The sequence below is a fragment of the Clarias gariepinus genome, chromosome 25 (assembly GCF_024256425.1).
Source record: "Clarias gariepinus isolate MV-2021 ecotype Netherlands chromosome 25, CGAR_prim_01v2, whole genome shotgun sequence".
In the NCBI taxonomy this organism is placed as follows: Eukaryota; Metazoa; Chordata; class Actinopteri; order Siluriformes; family Clariidae; genus Clarias; species Clarias gariepinus.
Genome location: NC_071124.1, coordinates 10470478 through 10482500, shown reverse-complemented (window position 1 = coordinate 10482500; position 12023 = coordinate 10470478). Strand labels below are relative to the sequence as shown.

General features: G+C 38.5%; 1 protein-coding gene across 1 annotated transcript in view; it reads right to left on the bottom strand.

Annotated features, from left to right (window-relative positions):
- Positions 1-7159, bottom strand: part of myo10 (myosin X) — a 64608-nt gene extending 57449 nt beyond the window's left edge. Inside the window, exon 1 of the mRNA XM_053486565.1 lies at positions 6991-7159. Coding sequence (XP_053342540.1) covers positions 6991-7011 — 21 coding nt within the window. The 5' untranslated portion in view covers positions 7012-7159. The remainder of the gene's footprint in view (positions 1-6990) is intronic.
- Positions 7160-12023: the final 4864 nt, after the last annotated feature.

Sequence of the window (12023 nt, the reverse complement as noted above, 5' to 3'; positions counted from 1 at the left end):
TGGAAGGAAATTTAAGCTTCCATTACTGATTAGTAAACTCAGCCTTCTTTCGCTCCAGTCTTTCACTGGGTCTATGGATGAGAAAGGGACATTGATTGGCTCAACATTTAATAAGCAGAAAAGCCAATCATAGATGAGAATGGATTTGAGTAACCAATCATAACCTAGAGTAGATGGCGGGATTTGTTAAAAAAGATGGGAACCGTAACCTGACCTGGGTACTTCTTCTTTCCCTTCTTCTGTTACATTTTCAGATTAAACGCTTCACACTTTGCACATGTTATGTTCTGATTACATACTTGGAGCCTGTAAATGCACATCTTATCAGATCATTTCCAAATCACCTGTAGTGTGTGATCGGGGGGGGGAATAAGTGTGTGTGTGCTTGTGCCCTGTCCATCCAGAGTGCCCATCCTGCCTTGGGCTCCCTGAGACACACAGGTTCCCCTGCAACTCTACTCAGTTTAAGCAGTATGGAAAATTAATGTTATCAATATTTTTGTTTTAATATTTGAGCTAAAAACTGACGTTTGGCGTTCCACGTTGCAGCAGCGGCATCATACGCATAAGCTGGGTTTGGTCCAAATCATCACAGGCTACAGCAATGTTAACAAAGTAGCATGGCTGTGCATCGTTGTCACATTGTAACAAAGTTAACTTTGACGGCTGTCCTCAATATAATCATTCAATAAAACAAACCATAGCTACGAATTTCTCACAGCAAGATAGGGTAAGAGTGTTCAGTGCAATGTGACCGCAGGTTCTCTCCATTGCCATCCCTTAATTTCATTATGCGTGTGTGTGTGTGTGTGTGTGTGTGTGTGTGTGTGTGTGTGTGCGCACACATATCCTGAAGTTAAAAAGATTAGAAGGGGCAGCGAAAAAAGAGCTAGGTTACAGATGTGTGTGTGTGTGTGTGTGTGTGTGTGTGTTTTACTTTGCTCACCAAGCATGGAAGGATAACAAGAGGGATTATGTTTCATGCCTGAGTATGGGGTATTGCAGGTATTATAGGAACTAAATCCTCTACTCTGTCAGTCTATGTAAGTGTGTGTGTGTGCGCGCGTGTGTGTGTGTGTGTATATGTGTGTGTGCGCCATGGCTGAACAGCAGTTTCAGAGACTCTTGAAATGTTAACAGCAGCTCTGCAGGAAGTGAGAGAGCGGGTGGGAGAGTAAGAGAGAGAGAGAGAGAAGAAAAATGATGGAAAAGAACGAATGTTTCTCTGTTTTTCGCTGACTTGTAGATTCAGTGAGAGTCGCTCCGGCCAGCGCTGTCTATCATGACAAATGTATTACAGCACTACAACTTCGCCTGTTACAGCGTCCAGGCAAACACACGCAGCTTCACTGACTGATTTACACATTAGCTCTTGTTGGCTCAGGCGCATGAAGGCAACACACACACACACACACACACACACACACAGACAAGGTCTAAGTGGCACACTGACACAGTGACACTCACTATCTGTCTGCAGAGATACAGGATTAGGCATATCTCTCTCTCTCTCTCATACACACACACACACACACACACACACACACACACGTCTTGTATTACTATGTTTGTGGAATAATTCTTGCTGACTTGGGTACTAAATGACAGTATGTCTAATGACAATCTTAATCTCAACAGCTAATAATGCATTAAGTAAGAATGAACACACTTCAGATTTGATTCTTTTCATATAGAAGTGTGTTTTTCCCCTCATCACCTACTCATCATTCAGTTCATCTATGGAGATCTTTAAGTTGTTTTTTCCTCTTCTTCTTCTACCAAACACACGGTGCATGCTTTGAATATTCAATACTTTAAACAGTGCACGATTGTACGCTTCTAAAACTCAAACACGCCTCTACAAGGCAGAAGGTTATTTCAGAGTTTAGTGCTGCGGATCAGTTACTACAAACCTCCACCTTTTTAGCAAACAATAACCGCGAGGATCTCAGAAGTAAAAGAAAGGATTAAAATCTTGGGCTTGGAGCTGGCAGTGACCTACAGTAGGTGTTCACCATCATTCTACCTCACTTGATAGCGGCTGTCTGTCAAACTACTCTCGCGTTCTGATTGGCTGCCTGCAGGTAACCGTAACCGAGCCACGACAGTTAAAGGACGCAGGGTATCGCCCTTAACGTCTGGAGACACACGCAGTTCCTGACTGTGATGAATCAGTTCTATTAGACACACACACATGCGCATACGTGAATGCACACACAGAGCGATTTTTCGAAAAATGCAGGTGCTTACATGCAGCGGTACAAGCACAAACAGAAATACCGCTCGACCAGTAGTTCTCCAGGCGAGCACACCTGCTGGGCGTGCAGCTGGGAGTTGCTTTTTATAATTATTATTATTTTTTTTACTTTTGGAGGTGTTCAAGCAGGAATAAATAGATACAGCGTTAAGCCATTTACATTTGTCACAACTTGACAGCGAGATTATTCTTGGAGAAGTCCATAGGAAAACTCCTCCTCTCATCTCAATTTTACTGCCTTCCTCTTTTTCTTCATATTCGTAGTCAAAAACCATCCATCCATCCATCCATCCATCCATCCATCCATCCACTATCTATATCTCCTACCCTGTGTAACCTTACAATGTGAGTAATCTGTGAATGCTAATCAGACTACACTGCATGTCTTTGGACTGTGGGAGGAAACCATGCGGAAACCCACCAAGCCGGGAGGTAAAAAAAAAAATCAATAAAATCAATAAATAACTACAGAACAAATTCAAATGAAAGCAAATGTTTATGCTGGTTATTTTGTAGTAAAACGAATTTAAATGAATAGATGTATTTTGAATGACGACAGCAATGCTCACGATTAATACATGAATCTCTTTCTCAAAGTAAATTTTTAGCGATTCTGTCAAAGTAAAAAAATATAATAAAGATTTAATGTTTAGGAATCATAATTAATAGAGATCTCCACTGTTATATTACTGTAAAGAATAAGAATATGATGCACATGAATGTATAGGAACATTCCTCAAGGTACAAATAATATAAATATACTCTTAAATGTATAATATAATGCAAAACCAAAACTTATGCACACTTTATTCACTTTCTAAGGAGAAAGCGCGCTACATATTCCTCAGGAAACAACTGAAATGACAAGTGTTTGCACTCCGAAAATTTTATTTTATTACCTCTTTTTTTTATAGGCCCCTGGGGGTCTCTGTACACCACTTTGAGAACCGCTACCCTAGACAGTTCTCATTCACACAATATATAAACGCACATGCCTGTGAGCGACGAGCTTCCGCATGCCTTGCCCTTTCACTTATAGCCTCTAAAGGCTCCTTTGTGTTTAGCAGATAGGCAGCAGCCTAATGATATTTGACACTAGCTAGCGAAGCCAGGGTGCACACTAGCTATTTCGCCACTCATCAAAGGACAAGCGAACAGAAATTAGGATTATAGCTTCGTTTTTTGGCCACGTTTCAGCTCTAGGTAAGAGAAATCAGTCATAGATACTGTAGGCAGGACTTGAGAGGATTGGGAAATTAGTTCTAACACGTCATGGTTTCGTCAAACTCACAGGTGACTCAGGGGAACTCTCCCAGTGTTGACATCACTGCGGCACACCTTTTTATTCACTGATCATTCACAAGAGAGCAGTTAGTCAGTGTTGCAGCTATACATTACACTATCAGTGGAAAAGCTGCCCACATTTAAAAGCACAATAAATTATTTTTTAAAAAATGATAAAAAGGTAAAGAATCTTAAAGCTACAGAATGTTTTTGCCTTCTTCTCTATTGCGTTTAATGATGAGGTGTTATATCCTTCTCCCACACAGACACAATATCACAGAAGAGAATACATACATATGAATAAAATAACTTCTACTTTAAGAACCTAAGTAGGAGAAGAAAAAAAGCTTGTTTTTCAGCTAGCGTGAGCCGTAACTTTAGGTAGCTAGCTAAGATATAAGAGCCAAACTTGTACTCTTCTCACAGAGCAGAGGCTAAATGTATCCGCTTTCCCGAAGGGTCTGTACAGATGAAGCTAATCCTAGCTATCCAGCTTAAATATAGTGTAGAGAACAAAACTATAGCATCTACTGCTTTGTGTGTTCTCTGTCTACCGCATTATCCAATCATTAGGGTTAAAATGCTAGCTAAAGCCCTTACCATGGATTAGGACAGTACAGATCAGATCAGATCAGAAAAGTGCTCAAGTTTAAAATGTGAAACATAAGGGGTGTTCATGTCAAACCGGGACTTTCGATGCAGAATAACAGAACACAGGTATTTTTTATCTTGATGTAATACTAATGCATTTATCCCAGTGTTTTCCTGGTGCTTGTATACCATCAAGGCAGAAATATTTCTGCAGCCATGATCGGACTCGCTGCTTCACGTCTGAAACGCTAGACTCCTTGGAACTCCTTCAGTGGACCAAACAAGTCCGAATTTTACAAAAGATGTGGCAATAACTGTGCAAGTGGTGTTCATGAATGCTTGTATGTACAGTTCCCACAGATAGAAACATCTCTTGCACAAGTTGTCAATAAGTTATTTGTCGATCTATCTGTTTTTAATGGTTCAGATGTTCTAATTGCTGAATGTCCATGGAAATGAACGCAGTGCCCTCCGGCCGGGATTATCATTCACAGCCTTCTTTAAAATGTTTGCATCATTCAAATGTTTTACTGCGGCTAAGAATCTCATTATCGTCCTGTGCTTGAAGTCTTCTGCTAATAGTAATCACTTTTACGCCTTCCTTAACTACGAATTTCATCACAAGTCCCAATTTGACTTGAACACTCCTTTGTACAAATAAATAGACCAACATCACTCAATAATCACTAGCTGGTTTTCATGAGTTCTCCAGTTCAATAATTTCTCAACTGAGATACAAAAAAATCTGTTCTTACAGTCTAATACTGTACCTGTATATCCAGGTTTCTATTTCTACAAACGGAAAGTCTTGTATATCAGTAACAGATTGATAAAATGGCATAATAATTTATGGTCTTCGTCTCCAACAATGAAAAACAATTGCTCTGGCTATTGTGTATGTGTGTGTGTGTGTCTCTGTAATTAATGGAGCAAGGCATACTATATCTGTATGAGTGTAAGTGAAGGAATAAGACAGGCACTTGAATTTTTTTTTTACTGAGGGGTGGGGCTTAAGGCGCACAGCTGCCATGTTGAGCATTATGCATGACCGCAATTGTATTTTAAGCAGTGGCCTCTACCTGTTTTTACCTGTTTGAAAAAAAAACTAAAACTCAAACATTCCTGAACGCTTTTTCCTTACTCTCACTTACTTTGTTAACATTGACATGTTCGGTGACACTTTTTCTCCATTTGGTAGCTGGCTCTTACCAGTAATTGTCTAGTCTGAATTTAATGCTTTAGTTTGGCTGATGACATTTTGACATATCTGAGCTTGTGTATGACACATATGCACAAATTTCTTATCCGTTCTGAACTGACACCCCTGAAGCAGCTTTGGCGATTACTACTGCTGAATGGTTTGGGTGACTCACGGCAGCTCAGGAATATCAAATTGTTTTTAACTCCAAACTCAATAAATTTTAATTTGTAAAAATATATTTAGAAATCCTATACACTGTAATATTGGTGAAATCTTCCACTTTTTTTATTGAATGATTTGTGTAGACTAGAAACGAAAAAAAAAAAAATAGAAAACTTGGACAAGGACAACAACTTTTTACCTCCGGCAGAATATAATCCTAATTTGGAAATTTTATCGCTGTATCTTGGTATGCTTAGTGTGTCAGATTATAAACAAATAGACCATATACAACAATAAAATGGTTCAAAGGGCAGATCTCCTCAATAATTATTCATTACTATTTTAGACACTTGGACGGTCTGTGACTTTGTGGAATCCCCACCTATTATAATTCCTATATTTCAAAAAGCAGCGCTACAACAATCAAATAACGCTTTCGCAGTGATCCCTTGTCAAGTTGAGAGTTACGATGATAAATTTATCCATTCAGTCTCCCTCTAGTATTTTATTTAACCTTACATAAATTCTCCAAGGCGCTACTGGCAGGGAAGCTTTGACACCCATAATCACTGCTTCAAAATATTATTATATTATAATAATAAAACAAAATATATTTATTACTTTTAAAAGTAACATTTATTTCCTTAATCCCTTCTTATCGTTTATGCTTTAAACTGTTTGAAATGGTATTCCTGACTCCAACTGAGCTTTAGTAACCTTTTAATTAGTTGGAACTGCGGTCTAGTTGATCCAATCCGACATTAGATTCCACCCACTGTCTTTAATGGAGCATGTTGACAGATTTAATGATTTCATGGCATGCACCAAGGATTATAAGCTAATAGTGAAATTAATTATATATATATGAAATATACAGTATTACAGCAGGATTGGTTACATTTTAGATACCGTTTGCATATTAATGAATCAATCAAAAACAATAATTTTGCCATATATACTGTATAAATATTATTTTGCCATATGCAGTATACTGTACATGTATATAAAGCCTAAAGATATTCATTTCTATTGGCACCCCAAGCCTAGCATATAGGGTGGACTGAAGTTCATGAGCAACTTTTCAATTGTTAATATATCGGACTGTGCAGGAGCTTGAGCACATTGCGGGAGGTTTGGGATTCAGACGCAAGAGTGTGTGCAACTTCTAATAATAGCGCCTGGACGGGAGAGAGGAAACGGGAGGAAAGGTAAGGAAATGCCAGAGAATTCCTCCGGGAAGCGCTCCAAACTCTTTAACCCCGGTCAAACCGGCAACCGTCTGCGCAAACAGTGTCTCTACGAAATAAATGAGAAAAGGACGTAATGAAGGATGAAGAAATGAAAAGAAGAAGGGAAAAAAACTTAAAACACAGGGAAAATCATCTTTTTTTCTCTCTCTCGCAATTAAACTTGAACAGTTGCGCTCTTGCCCCAGCCTGCCGCAGTGTCTTCTGCATAATGCACATGAATTAATCACATCTCACAATAAACTCACCTCTGTGAAAAAGTTATCCATGTTCCTTCTTATTGCCAAAAGTCCAGGCGGACTTCATGCACGTCGCGCGCCCGGTCAGGCCACTTTCTGCTCTCTTTTCCGCTCACTGCTCTAATTACAGATGTTAAATCCTCACTCCATTTCAGTGGCTCAAGTTCCAGATCGCAGTCTCCTCACACACGAGAACTGGACACTTCTTTGTTTCAGAGGTTACAGATGTCCACGAGACGCGCGCGAGATAACAGAAGAGTCCGCGTTCACGAGCGCTGTAAATCTCCGTCCACTCTGAGCGGCGTGGTGACGCGCGTGCATCGGTAAACAGCCGAGCTCGCGGTCTCTCTCTCTCTCTTGCTCTCGCGCTCTGTAGCTCCGCCCTGCATTCAGTTTGAATGAGAAGGGAGAAGGGAAAAAAACAAAAACGGTAGCCTCGCGCGCTCCTCCTGCTGTTTCACGGTGAGGCACCTTAAGCAGCTTTATCGGACTTGAATGAAGTCGTTAGAAATGTTCCTGCGTCGCTCCTCGTACTAACACTGAGCTGTCCTGATTATCTGTACACGTTTTCCCGTGACACAGAGCATGCCTGGGTAATACAGGTATTTCTAGCAATATTTAGCTATATATAGTTAAAACACCACGTGATGTGTTATTTAGGTAAACAGTACCTGTGTGTCCAGTTCAAAGAAGTGCAACAGTTGCAGTTTTAAAGGAGTTGAGCTAATTGATTAGAAAGTCATTATTATTTATTGTAATAAACTAAAGTATAAATGACTGGTTTGTAAAAAAAAAACAAAAAAACAATCATTACATTAAACTGGTGTGTGAATACTTTAATAGGTTAGCAAAGTGATTTGCCCATACCTGATAGTTTAAACTAAAGTAAATGATCCCCAGTGGGCAATGGTAGGAGTTCAGAACTTCTCCAGTACTGGAGACCAATTGGGGATGTCTTTAGGACCCATTAAGGCCTTTAAAAACATTTAAACCACAGACGTCTTCAGGAATAAATTGCTAAAGGGGCAGTAGTGACTAAAACGGTTAAGGTGACTCAAACAGCTCAAGTGCCAGCACCAAGAAGTTGCCAGTATCTGCACCTTGAGTAACTCTACTTGCTCCAGGGGTGCTCTGTCCTGGCTGATCCTGTGTTCTAACCCCACATTTCTAATTGGGATATGCAGAAAAAAACATTTCATCGTAAGGTAGATTTGACAAATCCATGAATCTTTATCTAAAGTCCTCATAATAAAGTTATCTTGAAGATAATTTAAGATCTCTTGAGTATTTTAGATGTTCTAAAGATGACCTCGGGGCTAGGCACCCTGCCCACTTTGTAGACCTGCTCCTGCTGAACCTATAATTTGAATCCAAACTCATTTGTATCATGTTGTAGAAGATTCAGTGGTATGGTCAAAAGTTAGAATTTGTCCCAGAAACTGCAAAAAAAAAGATTTCACTCAGTTGTTTGGAAATTGTTATTGGCTGTGCTCTATGAGTGAGAGAAAACAATCCAGCTTACTTCCTCTCTATTCTGTTAATTCAATTCAATTTTATTTGTATAGCGCTTTTAACAATTGACATTGTGGCAAGGCAGCATTACACAATCAAAAGAATTATTGAAGGTTGTATGAAATGTGAATGTGTATGAATCAAAATGATAAGACTGTCCCTGATAAGCAAGCTGAGGACGACGGCGACAGTGGCAAGGAAAAATTCCCTGAGTTGGTAGTAGGAAGAAACCTTGAGAGGAACCAGACTCAACAGGGAGCTGCCCCCAGACTCCTTGCTGCATGGCCAGGAGTTTTTAAAAGATTGTCTGAGGTTGACCGACTTGACCCTCAAGTGTCCTGGAGGTATATGTTGTAGACCACAGTCCACAGTGATGTAGAAATGGGGGGGACCCCCACCACACTGTGACTGGAAAAGGAATAAACAGTGATCTGGACAGTTATGTATTTTTATTACATTATGGTATGTTTACCCAATATGACAAAAAAACATATTGGAAATTGATAACACAAGTGCATTTTTAACAAACATTTTAAAGTATACATACGATAATACATATAATAAATATAATATTCCAAATAGCTAATATCATGCTTCATTACAGTACAAAAAAAATTAATTGTAGTTTTAGTATCCCTTTCAAACCTGTCCTCATTAGTGTTTAGAAGAAGTGAGTGTTTAACTGTAATCAGAGTGTAAGCAATTTTTTTTTTAAGTTTATTTTATTCATTTATTTTATTCTAAGAACAAAAAAAAATTTTTTTTTTGAAAGTTATAATTGTATAATTGATGTGGATTACACCATGATAATGTGTGTTGTTTCTGGAAAATATTTAACTCTGGCATTACTGTTCTTTTTTTGTGAAGCCACATTTTTCCAAGATTCTTGCTTATTTTTCTGTAACAGCATGCACTGTTATGTTTGATTCCTTACATACTGTACATCCTACAGAGATCAGCTGGATAGGAATTAGGGATTTCTAAAAGTTCAGAGCACCGTTATGAATAGTTTTCTTGGCCCATTTCATAACATTTTAGACCCTAGGCATGGGGTCTAGTTTGTGTGTGTGTGTGTGTGTGTGTGTTTTTAAGGATGTCTATTTTTATTACACTAAAAAGCATATCAGCATTTTCAGACAATCAGGACCTACTTAACTTTAAAACCATGTTAAATTATTCTCCTTTTGTAAAGCAGATCCCCAATCTGATTAGGATCGGTGGTGCTTAATTGCAGATCTGCATATATTTTTTTTTGTTGTTTTTTTTAGCTTATGTATGGCAGCAGTAAATGTTACTTTGAACCAGTAATTTAGTGAAAGGTAACTAGGGAGATGTCCTTACATTGTGAGACAGAGACATGATACCCATATACTCTTATCACCATTAAACTAATATTATCTCTAAAGCCCAGCCTTGGGCTGCCAATGGTCTGGCCATGACACCTTCCTCTCACTGCCATAATCTCACTTCCTGGTAAGAGCTATCTACATTGTGTTTTGACTATAATGGATGCCTTAGTGGTCATGAAGACTGGTTTAGTTAGTATGTTTTTAAAAAACACACATCTACACAGACATACTGTACACACACATCTCTTTGCAAATGTCACTGGAGGGTGAGTGACTTTCTAGAGAGTGTTGACCTTTGACTCATATCCTGGAGCAGAGTACTGGTCAAGTTGCTCATATTTTGTTTGAAAAGAATGTACATGATTGTGTCAGAAACTGATTACAAAAAGCTGCATAGTTATTTGCAATGGTAGAACTTATTATTCTCATATTATACTCACTGAGATAGTATAATATAGAATATGCTAATGTCTGAATTTGTTTATGAGAAATAATGTACCAAATTCCTCGACTGCTATTGTTGTAGTGTATGAAACATTTTCTGCAGAGCTCTATACTTTATTCTCAGCATTTTCAGAATGTCTTGTATGCAGTAGCATGAAGAATTTCCTTCACTGCAACTAGGAGGCCCAAACCTGTTCCAGCATGACAATGTGCATGAAGCAAGGTCCGTGGAGACATGGTTTGCCATGGAAGAAGAAGAACTCGAGTAGTCTACCCCTAGCCCAGACCTCAACCATACTGACACCACTGCAATGAGCCGGAACACCAAATGTAACACCAGTGCCTGGATTTATTGTAGTGTTAAGCTTAATGTGTAAATGTTCTTGCAAGCTAAGTAGTTAAATAGTTAAATACCCACAGACACTGCAAAATCTAGTAAAAAGACTTTTTAGACGAGTGTAAGTTTTAGGACAGGAAAGGATGGCTAAATCCTGAACAGTGTGTCCAACAAGAACATTTGGATTTGATGGTCAGATGTCCACAAAAGTTGGCTGAGATAACTTGAGAAACAATGTTGAAGCTCTTTCTTTTATATTCATACACTCAGCATGAGGTGACCTCTTTTAAGCTACAGGATGTTAAAAAAAAAATCTCCTTGCTTCAGTAAACTTCCACTGCATGCACACACACACTCACACACATCCCAGATTCAAAGAGCATCTGAGCACAGGAACAGGAACATCAACATTTCCTTTGGCTTCAGATGCCTGATAAAGATTTAATTCTTCCACAGGAAGTGTAAGAGTGCAAGAGGGAAAGAAAAGGACAAACATCATTTTGGGATGTTTAAAAAAAAAAAGTTATTAATTTCATTTACAGTATTTTCAAACTTTCAAATTAATTAAATTTTAAAAAGTTAATGTAAAAACTTTGCAGATTGATATGATCTGAACTGCACTGGTGGACTACAAACCCAGTAGTCAGATCAGAGGAGCACATCCATAAGAATACTTTGTTTACTTGAAATATGTATGTTTAGCTAGTTATATAATGCTAACCCTTTGTTGTCCTGTGGAGCATGTCTGATGGCATGAACACATGCTACAAAAACAAATGTCTGCTACAAGTGCATCATGGGAGACAAGGACCATGTAGCACATATGGAGAAATTTAAGTCTGCAGCTAACAGCTGCAGCTACGTCCTGGTGGATACAATAAAATTAAAAAAACTTTTAACCTTTTAGAGGGTCCAGTGTGCCCCATGATGACAGAACAAAAATTACCATGTATTAATGAGCAAAGAGGACACCTTGGACACGCTGGTGCTTTTTTATCAACCACCACAAATGGATATAATGGGGTCTATAACAATATTCTTTGTATGTTTAAATGTTTTCAGTATCTTTGTGACCACTAGTGCATGTTTTAATGTAGTGCAGAGTGGTTGTGTTTGAATGAGTGCTCTATCAGGGAGTGTAGTTAGGCGTATTGTTGTGATCTGTACAATTCTTTCCATCCCTTTAATAAACTAGAGTGCACAAAATGTTATGGACTGCAAAGGATGTTTGAATTACAGATTTTATATTAATCTACAGTGGTAGAAATAACATTGACACAGTGTATGAATCATTTATTAAGTATTTAACTATAAACACCAAACTCTTACCCAACTTTACAGCAATTTATGTCCAAAGATTACAATACCAGTCAAAAATTCGGACACATGTTCTACATTCA